This window comes from Eubalaena glacialis, chromosome 18 (genome assembly GCF_028564815.1).
Source record: "Eubalaena glacialis isolate mEubGla1 chromosome 18, mEubGla1.1.hap2.+ XY, whole genome shotgun sequence".
Lineage (NCBI taxonomy): Eukaryota > Metazoa > Chordata > Mammalia > Artiodactyla > Balaenidae > Eubalaena > Eubalaena glacialis.
In genome coordinates, this window is record NC_083733.1 from 4,052,406 (window position 1) to 4,073,682 (window position 21,277).

General features: G+C 53.6%; 1 protein-coding gene across 1 annotated transcript; it reads left to right on the forward strand.

Annotated features, from left to right (window-relative positions):
* Positions 1-9,097: 9,097 nt before the first annotated feature.
* Positions 9,098-20,073, forward strand: CIBAR2 (CBY1 interacting BAR domain containing 2). Its single transcript, XM_061173985.1, is given in 10 exon segments — positions 9,098-9,124; positions 11,017-11,238; positions 13,103-13,133; positions 13,136-13,170; positions 13,249-13,347; positions 13,460-13,465; positions 14,292-14,393; positions 17,468-17,581; positions 19,366-19,468; positions 19,964-20,073. Coding segments are annotated over 10 exon segments (849 nt in total).
* The last annotated feature ends 1,204 nt before the right edge of the window (positions 20,074-21,277 follow it).

The following is a 21,277-nucleotide window of genomic DNA, read 5'->3' on the forward strand; positions in this document are numbered from 1 at the left end:
CACACACAAAACCCAAAAGTCCCCGTAGAGAACTTTCCCCCATCTTAAGGGTGCCCTGAGCTCCCAGGAAGGCTGAGTTGCATGTTAGAAATTCCACTTCGCCTGCTGGCTATTGGCTCCTTGGTCTGGCTACGTTCCGCACTGAATGTCCTACGCTTCCCTGACGTGGCCCCAGTGCCTAGGAGATCGCTGGGCACAGAGTAGCCACTTAATAAATATTTGTTCAGTAACTGACTGAGTTCAAGTACACCTACTGTCATGGAATATTTTATAGCCATTAAAACAAGGTCAGGGGCTTCCCTGGTGGCGCAGTGGTTGGGAGTCTGCCTGCCAATGCATGGGACACGGGTTCGAGCCCTGGTCTGGGAGGATCCCACGTGCCGCGGAGCAACTGAGCCCGTGAGCCACAATTACTGAGCCTGCGCGTCTGGAGCCTGTGCTCCGCAACGGGAGAGGCCGCGATAGTGAGAGGCCCGCGCACCGCGATGAAGAGTGGCCCCCGCTCGCCGCAACTGGGGAAAGCCCTTGCACAGAAACGAAGACCCAACACAGCCAAAACTAACTAAATAAATAAATTTAAAAAAAAAAAAAAAAAACAAGGTCAAAGACTGGCAAACATTAACAGTATTCGAATCTAGATGGTGGGGGCACAAACTACGTTGTCCTATTTTTTTTCCACTGTTCTGTATATTTGAAATCTTTCTTAATAAAAAGCTGGAAAAAATAACAAAAATTATACCCATGCAGAGTTTATAAGAAACAACAGGGGCAGACCTGTGATATGTAGAAATTATGAACTCATATAAATTATTTACTAAAGAGGCTGTAAGGAAACGTACCCCAATGCAACTAATGGATATTTCTGGATGTGGGTTATCAGCTTTTCCCTCCGTACTTTCTACCTATGTTTCTGGATTTTCTAAAATTAGGGGGAAAAAAGCTTTGTAAAAAATATGAATAAGATGCATCTTAGGGTTTTCTTTTCCCATCGTCCTTCCCTTTCTCTCTTCTCCCGGGGAACTGCTAATTGCTCCTAAATTGTCTTCTCTTTGCCTAGGAGGGAACAAGGCTTTCCTGTTCTGGAAACGTTTGTGCTGCCAGGAGTCCAGCAGATGAGAAAGAATAGAGGAGAGAGGCCCCTTCACGTGGAGCTGGGGCTGGGCTCCCAGGAACCACGGGTTCCTGGGGCAGCGCTGAGCTGTGGGCTGAGGGTTTTTCAGAAAGCTATACAGGGTCAGAGTGCAGGGTGCCCTGGGATGTGGAACTGATCCCCAGGGCAACAGAGATGGGGGGACTCTTGATCCCACCCTCTCATTATACAGATAAGAACATGAGATCCAGAGAGGGGAAGTGACCTGCCCAGGTCACATGGCACCCAGCAGCCAAGGCGGGACTTGATCCCACGACTCCTGAGCCCTCCTCCCCAGATCCCTCTCCCCATCCTTCAGGGCCCTCTCCCAGGAGTGCTTCTGGATTTTTCTCTGTTCAGTGGGGCCAGAGAGCAATCACTCCAACCCCTTCCCGACATTCTGCATCACTGGGTTTCAAAATCACCCCTGAGTTTTCCAAGGGAAACATATTTTGGTTTTGGTTCTTTTCTTCCACTCATTTGAAGAAATCTGAGAGCCCTTTCTAATTGTTTGGTCAAGACTGCAGACAGGCAGTGAGGCACGCCACAAACAAGATCTTGAGCCTGGGGAACCCAAGGCCACCACTGGCCTGGAGAAACATGGGACACCAGGCCTGTCCCTGGTGCTTGCTCAGCACATGAGCCCCGAGTTCTTGGAACACAGGGTGGGGTGTTTGCCAAGTTCCCCAGATCCCTGACATTGGTGTCCTGTCGGGAAAGGCTGGGGCTTTAGTGGCTGTGAGTGCATACTGAGTCCATGCGAAGTTGGTAGCTATGGGCCCTGCCAGAAGTGGGGCCCTGCAGCCTAGACTACATTTCCTAGCCTCCCTTGCAGCTAGGTGTGGCTGTGTGACTAAGTTCTAGCCAGCAGGATGTCAGTGCAAAGTGATGTACAACTTAAGTAAAGAAAGGGGCATGCCGTTCTTTGCCCCTCCCTTCTTCTTGCTTGCTAGATGGTAGATGTGATGACCAGAGTTCCAGCAGCCATTTTGGAGCCTGGGGGTGACGCTAGGAATAGGAAGAACAAGATAGGAGAAACTTGGGCCCTGACATCATAGAGCCCCCTGCAGTGAAAAATAAGTTTCCATCTTCTTTTTTTTTTTGGCCACGCTGCACAGCTTATGGGATCTTAGTGCCCCGACCAGGGATTGAACCCAGGCCCTCAGCGGTGAAAGCGCAGAGTCCTAACCACTAGACCACCAAGGAATTCCCAATTTCCATCTTCTTAAAGCCATGATTATTTGGGGTTTCCTTTGCTTTGTGGACCCCCACGAGTCCTCTGGTGCCCCAGGGTTCACACTAGCTCTGTGTCCTCTGCAGCCAGCCCCAGAGAGCAGATGAACGGCCAGGCTTTGAATTAAAAAGGAGTTTCCTGGGGCGGCTGTAACCAAATGACCCCAGACAGAACACGTTTATTATCTGATGTTTCAGAGCAGGAGCAGAATCCGGGGGGGTGAGGGGCAGGCAGGACGCGACGCCCCCAGCCCCACCCTGGACACCGCCCGTCACGTGAACTTGAACATTTTTCTTGTCTCTTTACTGCTCTTTGCCAATTTGAGGCCAGGCACGGTCGGGGAACCTTCCCCATCGCCCCCTCCAGCCTTATCCCTCCCGGCTGGCCCGATGCCCCCAGCGCAGGCCCGTCTAGGACAGAGCCATTTCCGGGCCTGGGACCACCCCACCGCTTTCACCGAGCGGGACCCACCCGGGGGCCCTACCCGACCCCTGTCCCCCTGGGGCCTCTCAGCACGTCCCCCACGCCGGACTCAGAGTCAGAAGAGACACCGGGCCCGGCAGGGCTGCAAAGCCACTGCTGACTGTGGGGTCTGCAGCAGCCCCAGCTGAGTGCCCCTTTCTGAGTTCATGTACCTGCCTGCTGGCTCCGTGAAGCCTGTGAAATGCCAGCTCTGCGTGATGTGGCTGCTAAAAAAAAAAAAGCTAATTCAGGGACTTCCCTGATGACGCAGGGATTAAGAATCCGGGTTCGAGCCCTGGTCCGGGAAGATCCCACATGCCGCGGAGCAACTAAGCCCGTGCGCCACAACTACTGAGCCTGCGCTCTAGAGCCCGCGAGCCACAACTACTGAGCCCACGCGCCCTAGAGCCCGTGCTCCACAACAAGAGAAGCCACCGCAATCAGAAGCCCGCGTACCGCAACGAAGAGTAGCCCCTGCTTGCCGCAACTAGAGAAAGCCCACGCGCAGCAACGAAGACCCAATGCAGCCAGGAAAAAAAAACAAAACAAAGCTAATTCAATCTTGAGTGGCACTAAAAATGTTGGGGCTTGGATCTGGGAGCGCAGGGCTCCCGGAACTCGGTGTGGTCAGACCCCACATGGGGATGGGGCCCCTCTGGGCACTGGCAGCCACCCCCATGCTGCCCAGGGCTACTGTGGCCGGACACCAAGGGTCCCTTCCTGGCACCATCTCATCTCCTCCCTGAGGTCACCCTGTGAGGGTAGAAGATGACTGTCCCCACTTCACAGATGAGGAAACCGAGGCTCACGGGAGTCCTGGCCTGCCCTGGGGCCCAGCTAGGAGGAAGGAGCCTGGACTTGGCCCCTGGGCACAAGCTCCACGAGTCAGGGACCCTTCTGCCTGTGTAGAGAGGCGTCCCCAACAGCAGCCCAGGGCCGGGGCGGAGGAGACACTCGGCAAACCCCTGGTGGGGGGCACAGGATGACTGAGCCAGATCCTGGGCTCACCAGCAGGTGGGGGCAAGTGACGAGAGCTGGCAGCGACATCACACGGGGAACGGTGGAGGGAACAGAGCCGGCTATGGAAGACAGTCTCATAAAACGGGGCAGGACCACCCGCCTCTGAGTCCTCCTGCCCAGGTGTGAGACCCGCGCCCAGCCCAACCGAGCGATGTTCCCCCAAAGCAACTGGCCCCCGTCCACGAAAACATCAGAATCGTGCCAGCTAAGGACAGCAGGTGACCCTGGACTGGACACTGGAGCAGGAGAAAATGATCTGTTTGCTTACGTACTGAAATGACATTACGGGGACAAGTGTGAAATCTGAATGAAGCGTGTAGATTAGATAAAGAGTGAAAGAGTGTGTAACAGTGTGAACCGTCTGGTTTCGAGTTTGTCTGTGGCTGTGTGAGAGGCTCGTCCTGCTCTTAGGAAATGTACACCGGGTATTTGGGTAAAGGGGCATCGGGTCTGCAACTTGCTCTCAAGTGGTTCAGAAAAGAGAAAGAGAGAGAGAGGAGAGAATGATAAGGCAAACTCAGTAAAATGTTAACAATTGGAGAATCTGGGTGAAGGAGTTCTTGTATTATTTCTGTAGGACAGAAATTATTTCTGTTACAAACAGAAAGTCAGCATCCTGAAAAGAAAAAGCCTGGGGGGGCCATTTTCAACTCAAGGAGACTAAACAGACTCAGCAGGAATTGCAATGCATCCCGAATCAGCGGGAAAACCAGCCACCAGTGACTTTAGTGGGACGGTTGGGGAAATGCGACCATGGAGAGGGTATTGCATGCCAGCCCTGCATCCATGTTTTCTGGGTTTGATGGTCACATGAGTTCTTGCAGGAGAACTTAACGAACTTGCTCTTGAGGTGCACGCTGGATTTGGGGCAAAGGGTCAGGATGTCTGCAATGGGCTCTCACGTGGTTCAGCAAAAATACATATAGGAAAGAAAGAGTGCAACCCATGGGCACTAAACAGGGGTGGGGGTGGGGTGTGCACAGGGTTCATGCCATTTTTCTCTAGGACACAGACCTGTTTGCCCCTGCAGCCAAGGGTGGTGAAGGGGTCTGGGGTGGGGGAGGGAGGGGGAAGGAGGGGGAGGGAAGGGAGGGAGGGGAGGGAGGGGAGGGAGGGAGGGGGATAGGGAGGGGAGGGAGGGGAGGGAGGGGAGGGAGGGGAGGGAGGGAGGGAGGGGAGGGGAGGGGGAGAGAGGGGAGGGGAGGGGGAGAGCGGAAGGAGGGGGAGGTTCTCTCCCCAACCAGCCCCTGCATCCTCCTCCCTCTCCCTATCCAGCCCCTGCACCCCCCTCTCCCCAGTCTCCTGGCTTTTCTCTCTCTGGCCACAAGATGTCTCCGTGTGGCCCTACTAGAAAGTGGTCTCGGTTCTTTAAAGTTCTTTAAGTTCATGAATGCCCCACTGCTCTTTCTCTCCATCAGCTGCTCCTTTTCCCATCTTGCCTGAAGGCATGGGCTTCCTCTGGTGCGTTTCCTGGGGTCACCTCCCACTCTGCCCTCCACGTGGGAATTCCCCATTAGGGGGTCTCTGCTGCCCTCTGGTGGTCGTTGCCTATAACACTGACCTCACACTTCCAGAGCCCCAGAAACCTGAAATGGCTTTGCAGTCTCTCCTAGTCCTACAGGAGGTGGGTGTTCCAGGGAAACAGAACCAACTGAATATATGAGATTTATTTTAAGGAACTGGCTCACGTGATGTGGGGCTGGCAAGTCCAAAATCCACAGGGCGGGCTGGAAACTCAGGCAGGAGCTGAAGCTCCTGGAAACCTCACTTTTGCTCCTAGGATCTCCCAGTGGTGAAGGGGTGAAGCCCCGCGCCCCTCCCACCCCGCCACGTCACTGAGGGTCAGGTCCTTTACTTCAAGCCAACTGACTGCAAGGCCGACCACATCCCCCAGTGCCTTCCCAGCAACCCACGGGTTCGTGTTGGATGAAACGGTGGGTCACTATGGCCCGGCTGAGATGACACAGAAGACTGACCATCGCAGTTGGCTAACTGAAAAGGTTGCATTTTAAAGTGAAATGTCACGTCTCCAATTATGTTGTCCTGCTGATTCCCAACTCCCACTTTTTAAAAACCCCACATTTGGTAAGAAAAAGCCTATTCTGGTTTCTGAGTGTATGAGTGAATGAGTGTGGGGCTTGGAGCAGGACAGGCCCAGGGCTGCCCCGCAGGTATTATTATTGTTGCTGTTGTGATGAGAATCACCTGCATGAAACGTTAATGAAGTTGGAAAGAGACAGAGGGAAGGAGGGAGGGAGAGAAATCATACATTAGGGATAGAACGAGGCCCAGGGATGGAACTGAAGCTTTTCACCAAATGTGCAGGAAGCGAGGGACGCAAGGCGTAGCTCATAGCCACATCCCTCCGGTCTCCGCCCCTGCTGTCACGTGGCCATCTTCCCTGTGTGTCTGCTTCCTCTTCTACAAGGCCCCAGTCGTTGGACCAGAGCCTGTCCTGCTCCAGGATGGCTCAGCTCAGCTAATGACATCTGCAAAGACCCTATTTCCAAATAAGGTCACATTCTGAGGTCCTGGGTGGACGTTCATTTGGGGGCACACTATTCAGTGCGGTGCAGCCCCCGAGAGAGACGGAGCCGAGAGCGTGCAAGGGATCTGACCGGTGCCAGGACGGCCGCTCCGCACAGAGCAGGGACACAGGAGCCCCTCCCCCGGCCTCATCCAGGGAAGACCTGCACAGTGACCGCAGAGCCTCGGGGCACCGGTCAGGGCCACCGCCTGGGAAGTCGGGGGAGGTGACATGCCCCAGACAGGAAGAAGCTGAGTTATGTGTATGCATTGCTCAGGGCCCACGGGGCGCACTGAGCTTGTGCAAAGGGACGTGTGGAGTGATAAAGGGACCACTCAGAGATGTGGCGGGAGGGAGCAGGTAACCAGCACAGGACCAGCCACCCTAGAGCTGTCACCACTGTGGGCAGACAGGCTAGGAATTGCCCTGGGGGCTGCCCTGACGTCTCTTTACTGATGCACCAGGGACTTATTTCTCCTAACAACAAGGCAAGGAAAGAGGGCCACGGTCCCATTTTACCGGGGAAAAGACTACCGCCCAGAGAAGTCAGGTGATTTGCCCAAGGTCACACAGCAGGGCTGGGGACTGGGATTTGAACCTGTGTTCAGCTGACTCTAAAGTCCTCGCTTTCAGGGTGTGAAGAAAAGGGAACCCTCCTACACTGCTGGTGAGAATGTAAGCTGGTGCAGCCACTATGGAGAACAGTATGGAGGTTCCTTAAAAAACTGAAAATAGACCTACCATAGGATCCAGCAATGCCACTCCTGGGCATATATCCGGAGAAAACTATAATTTGAAAAGATACATGCACCCCTATGTTCATAGCAGCACTATTTACAATAGCCAAGACATGGAATCAACCTAAATGTCCATCAACAGATGAATGGATAAAGAGGATGCGGTGTATATATACACACTTACAGAATGGAATACTACTCAGCCATTAAAAAAAAAAATGAAATAATGCCATTTGCAGCAACATGGATGGACCTAGAGATTATCATACTAAGTGAAGTAAGTCAAACAGAGAAAAGGCAAATATCATATGATATCACTTATATGTGGAATCTAAAAAAATGATACAAAGGAACTTATTTACAAAACAGAAACAGACCCACAGGCATAGAAAACAAACTTATGGTTACCAAAGGGGAAAGGAGGGGAGGGATAAATTAGGAGTATGGGATTAACAGACACACTCCTATACATAAAAGAGATAACTAACAAGGACCTACTGTATAGCACAGTGAACTATATTCAATATCTTGTAATAAACTATAATGGAAAAGAATCTGAAAAAGAGTGTGTGTGTGTGTGTGTGTGTATATATATATATATCACCATGCTGTACACCAGAGACTAACACAACATTGTAAATCAACTATATTTCAATAAAAATAAATAATAAATAAAGTCCTCGCTTTCACATACACTTAAAAAAAAAAACACTCTTCGTTATAAAGACCTTCAGGGCTTCCCTGGTGGCGCAGTGGTTGGGAATCTGCCTGCCAATGCAGGGCACACGGGTTCGAGCCCTGGTCCGGGAAGATCCCACATGCCACGGAGCAACTAAGCTTGTGCGCCACAACTACTGAGCCCGTACTCTAGAGCCTGCGAGCCACAACTCCTGAGCCTGCATGCTGCAACTACTGAAGCCCGCGCGCCTAGAGCCCATGCCTCGTAACAAAGAGAAGCCACCGCAATGAGAAGCCCGCGCACCGCAACGAAGAGTGGCCCCTGCTCGCCGCAACTAGAGAGAGCCCGCGCGCAGCAACAAAGACCCAATGCAGCCAAAAATAAAGTTAATTAATTAATTAATTTAAAAAAAAAAGACCTTCAGACATATACAAAGAGAACAGACATGTGCAGCGGGTCCTCCACGGCAACAGTTACCAACATTCTGCTTTTCTACCTTCCCCTCTTCCCACCCAATCTCTTACTGTTGTGGTTGTTAGTTGCATATTTCTTTTCTTTAGGTAAAATGTAGATGCACTGAATTGCACACATCTTACAAGTAGCAAAATGTACCGTACTTCAGTTAGCACAATTTTGTATGTGCTGTTCTATTTTCTTCTTTTCGTGTTATCTTTGTTTTCTTGCTTTTCTAACAATGAGCAGACAGTGTTTATAATAAGGGGGAAAAGACCAGTAAAATGATGATTAACACGTTTAAGATGTCCCTGTGGGCTGGTGCCCTGTCCCCTCGATTCAGCGACGAGCAGCGATTCACTGTGCTTTTTCCCACACCCCTCCTGAGTAGCCAAGTCTCCTATGAGCCTGGGGAAGGCCGGGTGGCCTTCTCGTGGGATCGGAGGAGCCCCAGCAATACGACCCACGAGCACAGCTGGGCGCAGGGCCAGCAGCCCTAAGTCCGGTCCCCAAACCTCCTGGGGAACCCCAGCGCTGCCAGGTCCACAAGAACCTGCATCTTCACCGGGAGAGTGGGAGCCTCTCGGCGACCCCACCTGGGCCAGCGCAAGGCTGGTTGAGGCCTCCTAATCCGCTCGGGGAGGCTGGCCCGGGGAGAGGTTGCCTTAGTGACCAGCGGAGGCTCCTCCCAGGGTGACTGCGGGTGGCCACGTCGCCTGGTAACCAGGTAGCAGCGTCCCTTGAGCCAGGACCATGCAGCTGCACCCAGCCTTGTGTGGCTTCTCCCAGGCCTGCGGGACCCCTGGGGCCCTGTCCTTATTCCCCAGGACCAGGACAGCTGCCGTCTCCAGTCACAATGAACATCGTTCTCTCCAGGTGAGCAGCCCCACCCCCACACTGGTCTGGGTTGGGAGGGAGGGGGCAGCCGGGTTTTTGGGGCCAGACGCACCAAGACAGAGGGGGCCGCCTGGACTGCTGGGGCAGGGGGGCAGTGGTAAGGATGCTCTCCCGCCCACACCACGCCCACCTGGAGGTCTAGAGACCATGGAGGCTTCCAGAATCTGGCCTCTGTCTGCTTCTCCAGCATTTTTGCTCACAGCCCTGGGGTAGCTAAATTCACAGGGGCCACCCCAACTTCCCTCACTCATCTCTACCTGGGAAACCCCTCTTCATACCTCAAAACCCCATCAGGCATCACCCCCTCTGTGGAATTATCCCCGACCCCACTGCCTGCAGCCTGAATCTACCACTGCCTTCTCAACTCGCCCCTTACCCAGTTGTTTCCACGCCTGGCTCCTCTGGGGCTCACAAACTCGAGGGTGCCCCTGGACCACCTGATGGGCTTCTTTAAAAATGCAGCCCCCTGGACCTCGTTCACAGGGAGTCTGGCACAGAGTGGGCTGGGATTCTACAGGCTTAACTTGTGTCCCAGGCGATTCTGATTGAGGGGATCCAAGGACCCCATGGGGAGGGGCAGGCACTGCAGCCGGCTGTGTGACCTGGAGCAAGATGCTTCACCTCTCTGGTCTCCGTTTACCTTGTTTGCACGTAATACACACGATGCGCACGGCAAACTGTAAAGGGCTGCACCAGTTAGGGTTTGTTAGGAGGACAAAGGGCCCTCCTCCCAGCTTCCAGCTTTAGAGATGTGATTACAGGGCTGCACAGGTTGGGGGCTTTGGTCAGAGAGAGGACGGGGCAGTGACCACCTGGGTGGGACGAGGGGCGAGGAGAGGGTGCAGTGGGGCGAGAGGGAGGCGACTGTCTGAGGCTGTGCCCCCTTTACTGTCTCGGGAAGATGAAATCCAGCAGGTCCTTCACTCACTCTGTATTTTTTCATGGAACACCTGCGATGGGCAGGCCCCAGGCTAGTGGCACATAAAGATGAGTCAGCAAGCTCCCCCCACCCCCGACCCAGAAAGATGCAGAGGGTGACAGAAACCAAGCACAACAGGAAGTGATACATGGTGATAAATGGCATGCCAGGAGGACAAACTAAAGGTTCAGGGCTGGGGGGGGGAGGAGGCACCTACGGGCGGAGCATGGGGTCTTTAGGGGAGTGAGACTTCTCTACGACATTGTGATGGTGGAGGCAGGGCACTGAGCACTTGTCAAAATCCACGGAATGTAGGACACCAAGAGGGAACCCTCATGTAAATGAGGGACTTTAGTTAATAAGAATGTGTCACTATTGGTTCACCTTTTGTAACAAAGGTCGGGCACTAAAGGGAAGCTGTTGATAATACGGAAACCCTGCGTGCCGGGGAGGGGGTATGTAGGAACCCTGTGTACTTTCCACTCAGTTTTTCTGTAAACCTAAAACTGGTCCCCTCACCCCCCAAAAAAGTTTATTAATAAAACTTCACGATGTAGAGAAGGGAGAGAATTTCAACAGCTCGGGGAAAAGATAGAATCTGGGGATTTCAAAGAGAAGAGGTCCTTGCAGCTCGGCATGGTTGGAACACAGACCGACTCTGCTGGGAAGATAAAGCCCCTGTAAAGGGCCCCAGGGTGGGAAAGGCCAGGTTAGGAGCCAAGCCCACGTTTGCACTCCTGCCCGGCCACTGACCAGCCCTGTGACCCCGCTGGTCTCCCGCATCTGCCTTGACGGCCTGACCCGGGGACTCTGGGCATTATCCTGGGGACCGGACGCCTGGCCTGGGTTTGCCACCTAGGAGGAGGGCGGTGGGTGGGTGACCCCTGCTTCGCTGTTGTGACCTGGCCGGGCGTCCCTGCCCAGCACGGCTCCTCAGGCCCCCACCTCCCCAGGGACAGCAGGTGCGGGTGATGGAGGACACGGTGACCAACGCTGAGAAGCACTTTGGCCAGTTCTGCTCGCTGCCGGCCGCCTACACCTGCAAGACAGCCCGGCTGCGTGACAAGGCACTGGTCAAGACGCTCATCGACTTCGCCGACACGGAGAACCCGGAGGTGCGGGCCGCCCTGAGGAACTTCGCCGAGGACCTGGCCAAAGTGCAGGATTACCAGCAGGCCGAGGTGAGCGAGTGGCCCCGGCGGACCCATTTCCCGGGGGGATCTGAGGGTTGGAGCCGCCCGGCAGGGTCTGCCGTCAGCGGACACATCTCCTCCAAAGGTGTCCCCAGAGTGAGGACACTCACATCACTCCCTCCCCAGGGTCACACCTCAGTTTACAGGACTGAGAGCCTGGAGGCTTGCGGAGGGCAAGGAGGCTGCAGGGGGTTAGGGAAAGAATTAAAAATAAAAATCCCCATGTGGCGTATATACAATGGAATACTACTCAGCCATAAAAAAGAAGGAAATAATGCCATTTGCAGCAACATGGACGGACCTAGAGATTATCATACTAAGTGAAGTAAGTAAGACAGAGAAAGACAAATACCATATGATATCACTTCCATGTGGAATCTAAAATGTGACACAAATGAACTTATCTACGAAACGGAAACAGACTCACAGACACAGAGAACAGACTTGTGGTTGCCAAGAGGGAGGGACCATTGGGGAGGGAAGGGTTAGGAGTTTGGGATAAAAAGAATAATAATAAAAATAAAATAATTAAAACAAAACTCCAGCCAGCCCAGAAAAATCCTCTCTGCGATGGTAGAAAAGAATGAAACAGCTTTTCTATCGAATAAGCGTTAAGCCAGAAGGTAATGCACGTCACAGGCGATTGAATAAGTGATGGCAAAGACAGAGAAACCTCACTCCCCCTGAGGACAGGGAAGGGGACAGCACCCTTTGTCACACAGGTCTTCCCAATTCCACCTGGCGATTGGGGGGCCACCTGGGCTGGTTAATCATCTTTATCCAAAGAAAACTAAAACCTGATCTCTCTCTGACAAGCAGGTAGGTACAGCTGGGAGCCAGGCACCAGGCAAACTCCCTGCAGACACTGGCCTCCCAAAGTTTACAGTTCAGAGATGACTGGGCTTTCCTGGTTGTAAAACCAGCCAGAGGCTTCGTTAGCTCTTAAAAGCTTTATATCCATCTCAAAGGGACAGAGAAAGGATTTACAACTGCAAGTTTTCTCAAAGGAATACTGTACGAAAGGGAAAAGTCCCTTTCCCTTTCGGCACTTGGGGAAATTATTTCTTCTTTAGGTTTGCGTTCACAAGAGCCATAAGCCATAATGGAGGAGCAGGAAGGGGCTGGGTGGGGACTCCAGCTCCCCTGGCCCATCGGGCAAACCAGACTCTCAGGGGACCCCATCCTCCAGGCACCAGCCTCACCTGGGAACCGGTTAGAAAAATGCAGATTCTTGGGCTGCACCCTGGACCTGCTGAGTCAGAACCTCTGGGGTGGTGCCTGGGGATCAGGGTTTTAAGGAGCCCTTGGGGGGACTCCTACACCTGTTCTACTGTGACACCCACAGGGTAAGCGCTTAGTCCACACTAGCTTTAACTGTGACCATTGTTACCAGTACTGACATTGTTTATCCTCGTGTCTAGTGTTAGGCTTGGCACACAGGCACTGACTCAGGGGCGTGAGGTGTCCCCTTCGCTGACCCTGCCATGTCCCTGGGGGCTGCACAGCGCAGTCAGCTCTGAATTCCCTGCTAGTCTGTGTTCCAGGTGGATCTGTCAGCGTCCCTGGTGAGAGCTTAAGGCAGTTTGGAGAAATGAAATAGCGCTGGGTCCCATCCAGTTGCTAAAAAACCCTGGGCGGGTACACTCCTTATACCCATTGTACAGGCCAGGAAACAGGGCTCAGCGAGATGAAATGTGTCACCCGCGCTCGCAACCCCAAGGTGGGAGGAGGGCCCACCGTGCAGCTCCGGACATGCAGACGGCACTCTGCAAATGCAGGCCAGGGGCCGTGCAGCCCCCCAGCATCTCCCTGGCTCCACCCGCTCTGACTCTGTATGTCCACGTGCCCCCAGGTCAAGAGGCTGGAGACCAAGGTGGTCAACCCCCGAAGCTCTACGGGGTGCAGATAAAGCAGAGCCAGGTGAGCAAGGGCACGGCACTGCGGCGTGGGCCACGCAGGGGGCTGGGACCCCAGGAAACCACCCTCCTTCTTCCGTAGGCTGAGATCAAGAAATTCAAACACGTCCGGAACAACAAAAAACAACTGGAAAAGCTGGAGCAACTGAGGCAGAAGTCCCCTTCAGAGAGACAGACCATCGTATCCTTCCCGAGGCAGGGGCTGGGGGGCGGTGAGGCCGGGGCCCTACATCACCGTGCCCCCTCCACGGGGGCTGCTGGCTAACCTGAATCCCTAACAGCACCTGTTTCAGTCCCAGGTGAGCGTCACAAGTCTGTCTGGGGAAGGCAGCCTCGCATGCAGGTAATGAACGGCCTCATAAAACGGCGAGGTGAGCTTTACGTGGGCGGGTGTGTGCAGGGCCCTGGGCTTAGGACAGGGGAGTCAGAGGCTCCGGGAGAGCCAGCCATCGGCTGGGGCTCGGGAGACCTGGGTTCCATCCCATGAGCGATGCTACTCAGCGAGTCAGAGGGACACTCCCCTCCACAGCCTGCTTCCTTGCCAGGGTCACCTACTTACTGCTCACAGAAGGTGGGTACTTCTAGATGGGGAAACTGAGAAAAGTGACTTGCCCAAGGCCACACAGAGCGCGAAGGGGCGACCCCCAACTCAGCTCTGCAGGCGTCTGGCTCTGAAATCCAGCTTCGTCACGTGCCAGGCCTGCTGTGGAGTCAGGCCATATGGATGCCAATCAAATCAACCAATAAGTTAATTACCTAAAATCGTTCCACATGCGGGAATTAATTATCAGCGAATGTGGAGTACCTGTCCTAGCAGTAGTTCAGCTGAGCCCACTCTCATTCTTGCAACAATCCTGCAAAGCAGGCCTTACAGCCGTCCCGTTTGCAGGCAAGCACACTGAGGCTCAGAGGGGTTCAGTGACTTGCCTGAGGTCACACAGCTAACAAGAGGGTCTGTCCAAGCAGCAGCTGCCCCTTTCGCTGTGGTCCTACTCGGCCATTCCTTCCACAACCAAATTGGCAAGAGACGCCCACGACGCAGGACAGCTGGCCCAAGGGTGGGGCGAAGGGACAGAGAATGATCCAGAATGGAGCCCCCATGACACTTTCTATCTCTGGGGCCAGGTGGAGACCAGCGTGCAGAGGGCCTCGGTGGATGCCAGCCGCACCTCCCACCAGCTGGAGGAGACGGTGGATGCCTTCCAGGAGCAGAAGTTGAGCCTCCGGGTAGGGGTGGTCGGTCCCTGGTCGGAAGTACTCTGGGCTGCCCCGTGGGTGAGCTCTGGTGTGTGTGCACCTGTGTGTGTGTGCGTGCATGTGTGTTCCCTGTGACAGAGTGTGTGTGTGAGCTTGTGCCTGCTCGGCTCTCAGGGCCCTGACTCCCAGGACAGTTCATCCTGGCTTCCTCCTGGCCGCGGCGGGTAGAGGCCGGCTGCTCGGGCAGCTGTCTTGCTCAGCTGTCCTGCCCGGAAGCCAGCAGTGGCAGCCGTGCGCTCTCAGCACCCGGCCAAGCTCCCCGCCTGCCAGGAGAACTGGGCAGAGTCTGTCCCCCCAGCCCCTGCCTTTGCGCACAGGATCCACAGGACCCTCCTCCTTTCCTCCGCACAGCCCCAGTGGCACAAATCCTTCCTCTCTCCACCCCGACACACCCAGAGCCCCGGGCCCAGAACCCCAGCTCTTACAAGAGGCCTCAGGGAGGCGGGGTCTTTAAGGGCAAGATGGTCACAGAGACCCCTGCACCCACTCCTGCCCCCCTGCCACTTTAGTCCATTTTCCAAACTGCAGCCCCAAGGATCTCACAAAAGGCAGCTCTGATTTGTCACTCCTGGGTTTAACACCCTCCTGTGCTTCCCTCGTTCCAAGGAGAAAGGCTGAAATCCTCCCCAAGGCTTCGAAGCCCCAGCCCCGCCCTCCAGCCTTGTCTTGGACACACCACTCCAAGCTCAAGTGCACCAAAGCCTTTTATACCTCAGGGCCTTTGCACAGGCTGTGTCCTCTACCAGGAGGGCTCTGCCCTTACTCTGCATCGAGTTCACACCTGCTGTCCTTCAGAGAAACTCACCTGGACCCCCAGACCTGGTCCGACCAACTGTTAACACTCTCTGCTCCGCTCCCTCTGGGGGCAGTTATCCCAGGGGGTGGATTCATTGTATCTTTAATTCACTCGTGAATCTCACAGATGTTGAATACACACCTACTATGTGCCAGGCGCTATGCCTGAAGCTGAGGACACCATAGCCAGCAAAGCAAATCCCTGTCTTCACAGAGCTGACACCCTTGGGAGAGAGAGTTCACGCAGACCCCGTGATGGTGGAGAGCAGGGGAGAACTCACTGCTCCACGCCACCTCCCATACTGCATGTCGAAGCCACAGAGCAGACCCCCTGCCTGCCACGTCCCCTCCTGGGTCCTGGGCACCAGGTCTAGGGCCTGGCACTCGGTGGGTACTCAGTAAATATTGGGAAAATGAATGAAAGAATGAGCGAATGAAGCGAGTGAAACAGTGGTAATTACTGCTCAAGCACCCACGTTGCAGGCAGAACCTAAAACCACCAGCAGACCATTATCAAGCACCTGATGTTTTCGAGGCCAGCGAGAGCACACAAGGTTCTGCACTGTCGAGGGCCAACAGAAGCATGCAGTCTAACATGGGCATCCTTTAAAATTGGGGGAATTCATTTGTAAGAGACGCTTATCCAAACCTCCAAATGTTAAAAGAGATAAAAGTCCAAACTTGAAATAATCATTATCATTATATCAGTTTTAGGTCACGATTCTAATGAAATATCTACAAAATAGCTCTCTGGCTCCTCTAAAAGAATGTAAGCCATGCTGTCAAGCAGCGGTTCACTCACCTGTGCGTGCGTCAGAAACGCCCTGGCGGGCTCCTTAAAACGCAGACGGTGGGCCCGCCCTGGCCTCCCAGCCGGTGGGCCTGGGTGGGCCGAAGAATCTGCATCTCTGACAAGCTCCCAGGTGAGGCTGGTGTTGATGAGGGGCCCGCAGGTGGAGAGCCGCGGCACTCACTGAATCTCTCGTAGGGCTTTGTGAACTGGGACCACTCCTGTGCTTCCCGTGCAGACGAATAAACTGAGGCTTGAGAGGATACGTCATTTCCTCGGGGCCACAGGCCGGCAAAGGGCAGGACGAGGCCTCTCGTTGCCACCAGCACTGCCTCCCGGGGGCAGGAGGGGAGGAGGCAGGAGGCAGGGATTTCCAGCACAGTCTTAAGCCTCCTCGCCCCTTCCTTCTCCCAGGTGGCCTAGCGGCTTCCTCCGGCCCGCCTCTTCCAGGTGCTTCCCACGTGACGGGAAGAGGTATGTTTCCAAACTGCAGGCTCCTCCCCCAACAGCAAGCCTGTGTCCTGCTGGGGCCAGCCACGTTGTAGGAGCTTGTGCTGAGCCCAGCACACAGTGGGAGGTTGTGCTGAGCCCTACACACGGTGGGAGCTTGTGCTGGGCCCTACACACAGTGGGAGCTTGTGCTGGGCCCAGCACGTAGGAGGGGCCTGACACACAGTAGGAGCCTGTGCTGGACTTGACACACAGCAGGAGTTTCCCCTCAGGTCTGGCACACAGTAGGAGCTTGTGCTGGGCCCAGCACACAGTGGGAGCTTGTGCTGGGCCCAGCACGTAGGAGGGGCCTGACACACAGTAGGAGCCTGTGCTGGACTTGACACACAGCAGGAGTTTCCCCTCAGGTCTGGCACACAGTAGGAGCTTGTGCTGGGCCCAGCACACAGTAGAAGCCCCCACTGGAGCCGGACATGCAGTAGGAGCTCTGTGAGAGCTTACTGAGCCAAGCTGAACCATCTGATCAAGAGAAGCCAACGTCTCCATCACTAATAATGTTTTGACAAGCTGGCTTATCAGGCTGTGGGGCTTCTGGGCCATGAGCATCCCCTCCTCCTCCCGTAAGACCCACTTCCAGCCCGTGGGTGACAGAGGCTGCAAGTTTGTAGCCATCAACCTGACCTCAGAATGAGAGAAGCGCAAGCTGAGTGGAGGAGCCCAGGTTGACAGAGCTGAGAAAAGGATGCCCCTCAGAAAGTCCACAAGGCCTCACACATTTCTGGAACAATCTCTGTGCAAGGCAGCTTTTGAACTATGGGAATGCATTATCTGTTGAACAAAAATAAATTAATTAGAAATAATATATTGAAATTCCACACCTAGGACCTGCCCCGCAAGGACAACTAAGCCCCCGCCCACACCCCCCCCCACAACTGGTCCATGTCGAGATGACCCCAGGACAGTCCTTCTGACAGTGTTACTTATGTGATCTGGGCTTCTCTCCCCATAGAAAATTTTTTCGGACTTTGTGACCATTGAGATGGTCTTCCATGCCAAAGCAGTGGAGGTGTATTCCAGTGCCTTCCAGACCCTGGAGAGCTACGACCTGGAGAGAGATCTGGAGGTGGGTCACAGACATCCCATCTCCTATTTGGGGGGTGGGGCTGAATTGGAGGTTGTTTTTGTCTTTTTTTTAATTGAAGTCTAGTTGATTTACAATGCTGTGCCAATCTCTGCTGTACAGCAAAGTGACTCAGTTTTACACATACGACATTCTTTTTTTTAATATTCTTTTCCATTATGGTTTATCCCAGGAGAGCCGATATAGTCCCCTGTGCTCTACAGTAGGACCTTGTTGTTTATCCATTCTATATGTAATAGTTTGCATCCACCAACCCCAAACTCCTAGGCCATCCCTCTCCCTCCCATCCTCCCCCTTGGCAACCACAAGTCTGATGTCTCTGTCTGTGAGTCTGTTTCTGTTTTGTAGATAAGTTCATTTGTGCCATATTTTAGATTCCACATATAAGTGATATCATATGGTAGTTGTCTTTCTCTGTCTTGACTTACTTCACTTAGTATAATAATCTCTAGTTGCATCTATGTTGCTGCAAATGGCATTATTTTGTTCTTTCTTACGGCTGAGTCGTTGGTTTTGTCTTGATAGAAACAGTTTTTGCTGGCAACATTTTGCAGTTTCTCGAACTTTGAAGGCTCATTGTAATGAACTGTTTTAAATATCTGCCCCTGGGCGCCGAACCAGAGGCGGGGAATTTCCCAAACACCATCTCTCTGGACCATCCACGTACATCATCATCACCTGGGTGCTTAAAAATAAATGAATCAACAACAAAAAGCATCTCCAGGCTGATGCCTGCTGTACTTCGGAGGTAGACAAAGCGCTTATTACCCTCACCTGATGTGATTAGGATCTAGAAAAAGCCATCTGAGTTATCTATAATGTGCTGCGCCACACCTTGTGGTGTAAAGCAGCGGGTCGTTTACCGGGATTATCTTCTGTGGCTCTAGGGTTGGTGGGTTCAGCTGGGCTGTCCTCCCTCAGGTCTTTCAGCCAATCCGTAGCTGGGGCTGGAGCTGTTTCCAAGGCTTCCTTGCCCGTGTGTGGTAGACGATGGCTGTCATCTGGGTCCAGGATGGGCCACGTGATTCGCCCAGGGCAAGAGTTCAGGGCAAAATGAAGACGTGGGCCTTTTGTTCAATAATTATTAAGAATTCCAAGATGGCAGAGTCCTTCTGAGCTGGGGGCCCTGGGCAACTGCATGAGCTGTACCCCAGTGAGGCCCATCCCGTCTGGGTCCGCAGTGGGGTCTGCAGCCTGAATAACTGCCGCTCCATGGGGCGTGGACTTCCTCACACCATGGCAGCTGGTCCAAGAGTGAGCATCAGAGAATTACACTGTGTCACCTTCTGTGACCTAACCTCCGAAGAAACTGAGCATCCTGTCTGCCACATTCTGTTCCTTAGAAGTGCGTCATTAAGGCCATATTCAAGGGGAGGAGAATTATAGTCCAGCTCCTGATGGGAGAAGTGTCAAAGAATTTGTGGATGAGCTTTAAAACCATCATAGGAGGGTCGATGAAGATTGGCTGGGCTCTGGTGCATTCACTCAACTCTACTTTATTTTGGTTGGGGGGCAGTGTGATCTCTAATCTTCCTGCGTGACTATGGACATGTTACCGTGCCTCTGGGCCTCAGTTTTCCCATCTGTAAAATGGGATGACAATGCCCACTTACCGCTCTGCAGTAGATCATATGGAATAAGAAACAGGAGACTCCTGGTGTAGGTGGGGGTCCCTGCAGTTACCTGTGCACCGGCCTTCTTGTCCCACTTCTTTCTTTCCCACTGGCACCCCTTTGTTTCCTGACCGGATCCAACCCTCGTGGCAGGATTTTAGAGCCAAGATGCGTGGAGTTTATGGGCGTTATGACGCTCGGCTGCTCACGGACAACACCCTGTCCCTGGCTGTCGCGTGGTTTCTTGCCCAGGTGAGCACTGGGGGTGGGGCGTAACACCTGTGACAAGGTGAAGAGACCAGATACCAGAGGCCGGCTGAGAACTCGGGTCTGAGAAGGGAGTGCTGCTTGGGGAGTGGGAGGGTGGCCCTGAATCTGACCTGGACCTGCCTGAAGCAGAGTCAGGGAACCACAGTGTGGGGGGATGAGGGGCGTCTCATGCTTTCTGAATAATTCTCTTGAAAGGCAGCGGAGGAAGTATGGTCCCCAGCCAGACTGCCTGGGTCCAAACCCACTGCTCCCAAGCTGTGTGACCCTGGGAAAGTTCCTTAACCTCTCTGTGCCTTAGATTCCTCACCTGCAAAGTGGGGCCAATGATAGTAACCCCCTCAAAGGGTTGTGGTATTAGGCGAACACATCTACCCGAAACATTTAGGAAACAATGCTTGTCGCTGTCATTATTATTATTGCTGTCGTTGCTGTGATGATGATGATGATTTTGTTGTTGTTGTTATATATATTTTTTATTTAGAGCAGAGCACCATACGGAGCCAGAGAAAAGAAGCAGCCAGTGAGGACAACTCTGCCGAGGAGGACCCCGTGGAGGACCTCAGGGGACAGGGGCAGGGGCTCCATCAGTAGGACGAGAACTCCCCAGTCAGGAAAAGGGGGCTGAGGCTGGATGCTCAGAGGCTCCACCATGTGCAAGTCCCGTGTCCTCTGGGTCCCGCTTTCCTCATCTGTACGGCAGGAATCATATCACTCAGCTCACAGGCTGCTCTGGGGATCAAGGTGCCCAGAAGGACACCTGGTACATAGCAGGTGTCCAATAAACGTGGGTGCATCTCACCCTGACTCCTGCTGGGTCTCATTTCCTGTCTTATGACTGGGCTTCGGGGTGTTTAAGCCTGTGTTAACGTGTGTTACCGAACCAAACTCGGGTCCATTTGCCTGCGTGCAGTAAAGCCAACTTACTGACACTGGGTTGTGGTGAAGGAAAGGGCAGGATTTATTGCAGGGGCCAAGCAAAGAGTCCAGGCAGCTGGTGCTCAAAAGGTCCCAACTTCCCGATGACTTTCAGGAAAGGTTTTTAAAGACAGGGTGAGGGAGGGGGACCGTGGGGCGGCGTTATCAGCTCTTGGACATTTTTTTTTTATTCTTTTTTTTTTTTTTTTCGGCTGCACCGTGCGACTTGTGGGATCTTAGTTCCCCAGTCAGGGATCGAACCCGGGCCCCCTGTAGTTGAAGCGCAGAGTCCTAACCACTGGACCGCCAGGGAAGTCCCTTGTGAACATTCTTCTGATTGGCTGGTGGTGAGGTAACTGGGCGGCATACAGTTAACTTCTTCCACCTGTGGGGTTTCCGTACCTGCAAAACAGCTCAAAGGACACGGCGCAGAATATTATCTATAGCCCTTGAGGAGGAACTAAAGGTCCTTGGCTCTGTTTAATGGCTGAACTCTTATTATTTTGTCTTGCTTGACTATTTTCCTTAGCTTCTGCATTTTCTCATTTCTCTGATTAAATTTATTCTTTGGAACTCGGGGAAGGCCTAGGAGGCTAAAGTTTTTCTACAAACCAGAGGCAGGTGGAGGACATGGCTGGGGGGGGGGGGGGGTCTGTCCCGGGAAAGCCCCATAGAGTCCTTATTGGTTGCAGGTGAATCATCTCCCAGGGCTGCCCTAACAAAGCACCACACACTGGGGGCTTCAAACCACAGAAATCTATTCTCCCTCAGGCTGGAGTCCAAGATCAGGGTGCTGGCAGGGCTGGTTCCTTCTGGGGTCTGTGAGGAGAATCTCCGGGTGGTTCCCAGGCCATCCTAGGTGCTCCTTGGCTTGTAGACA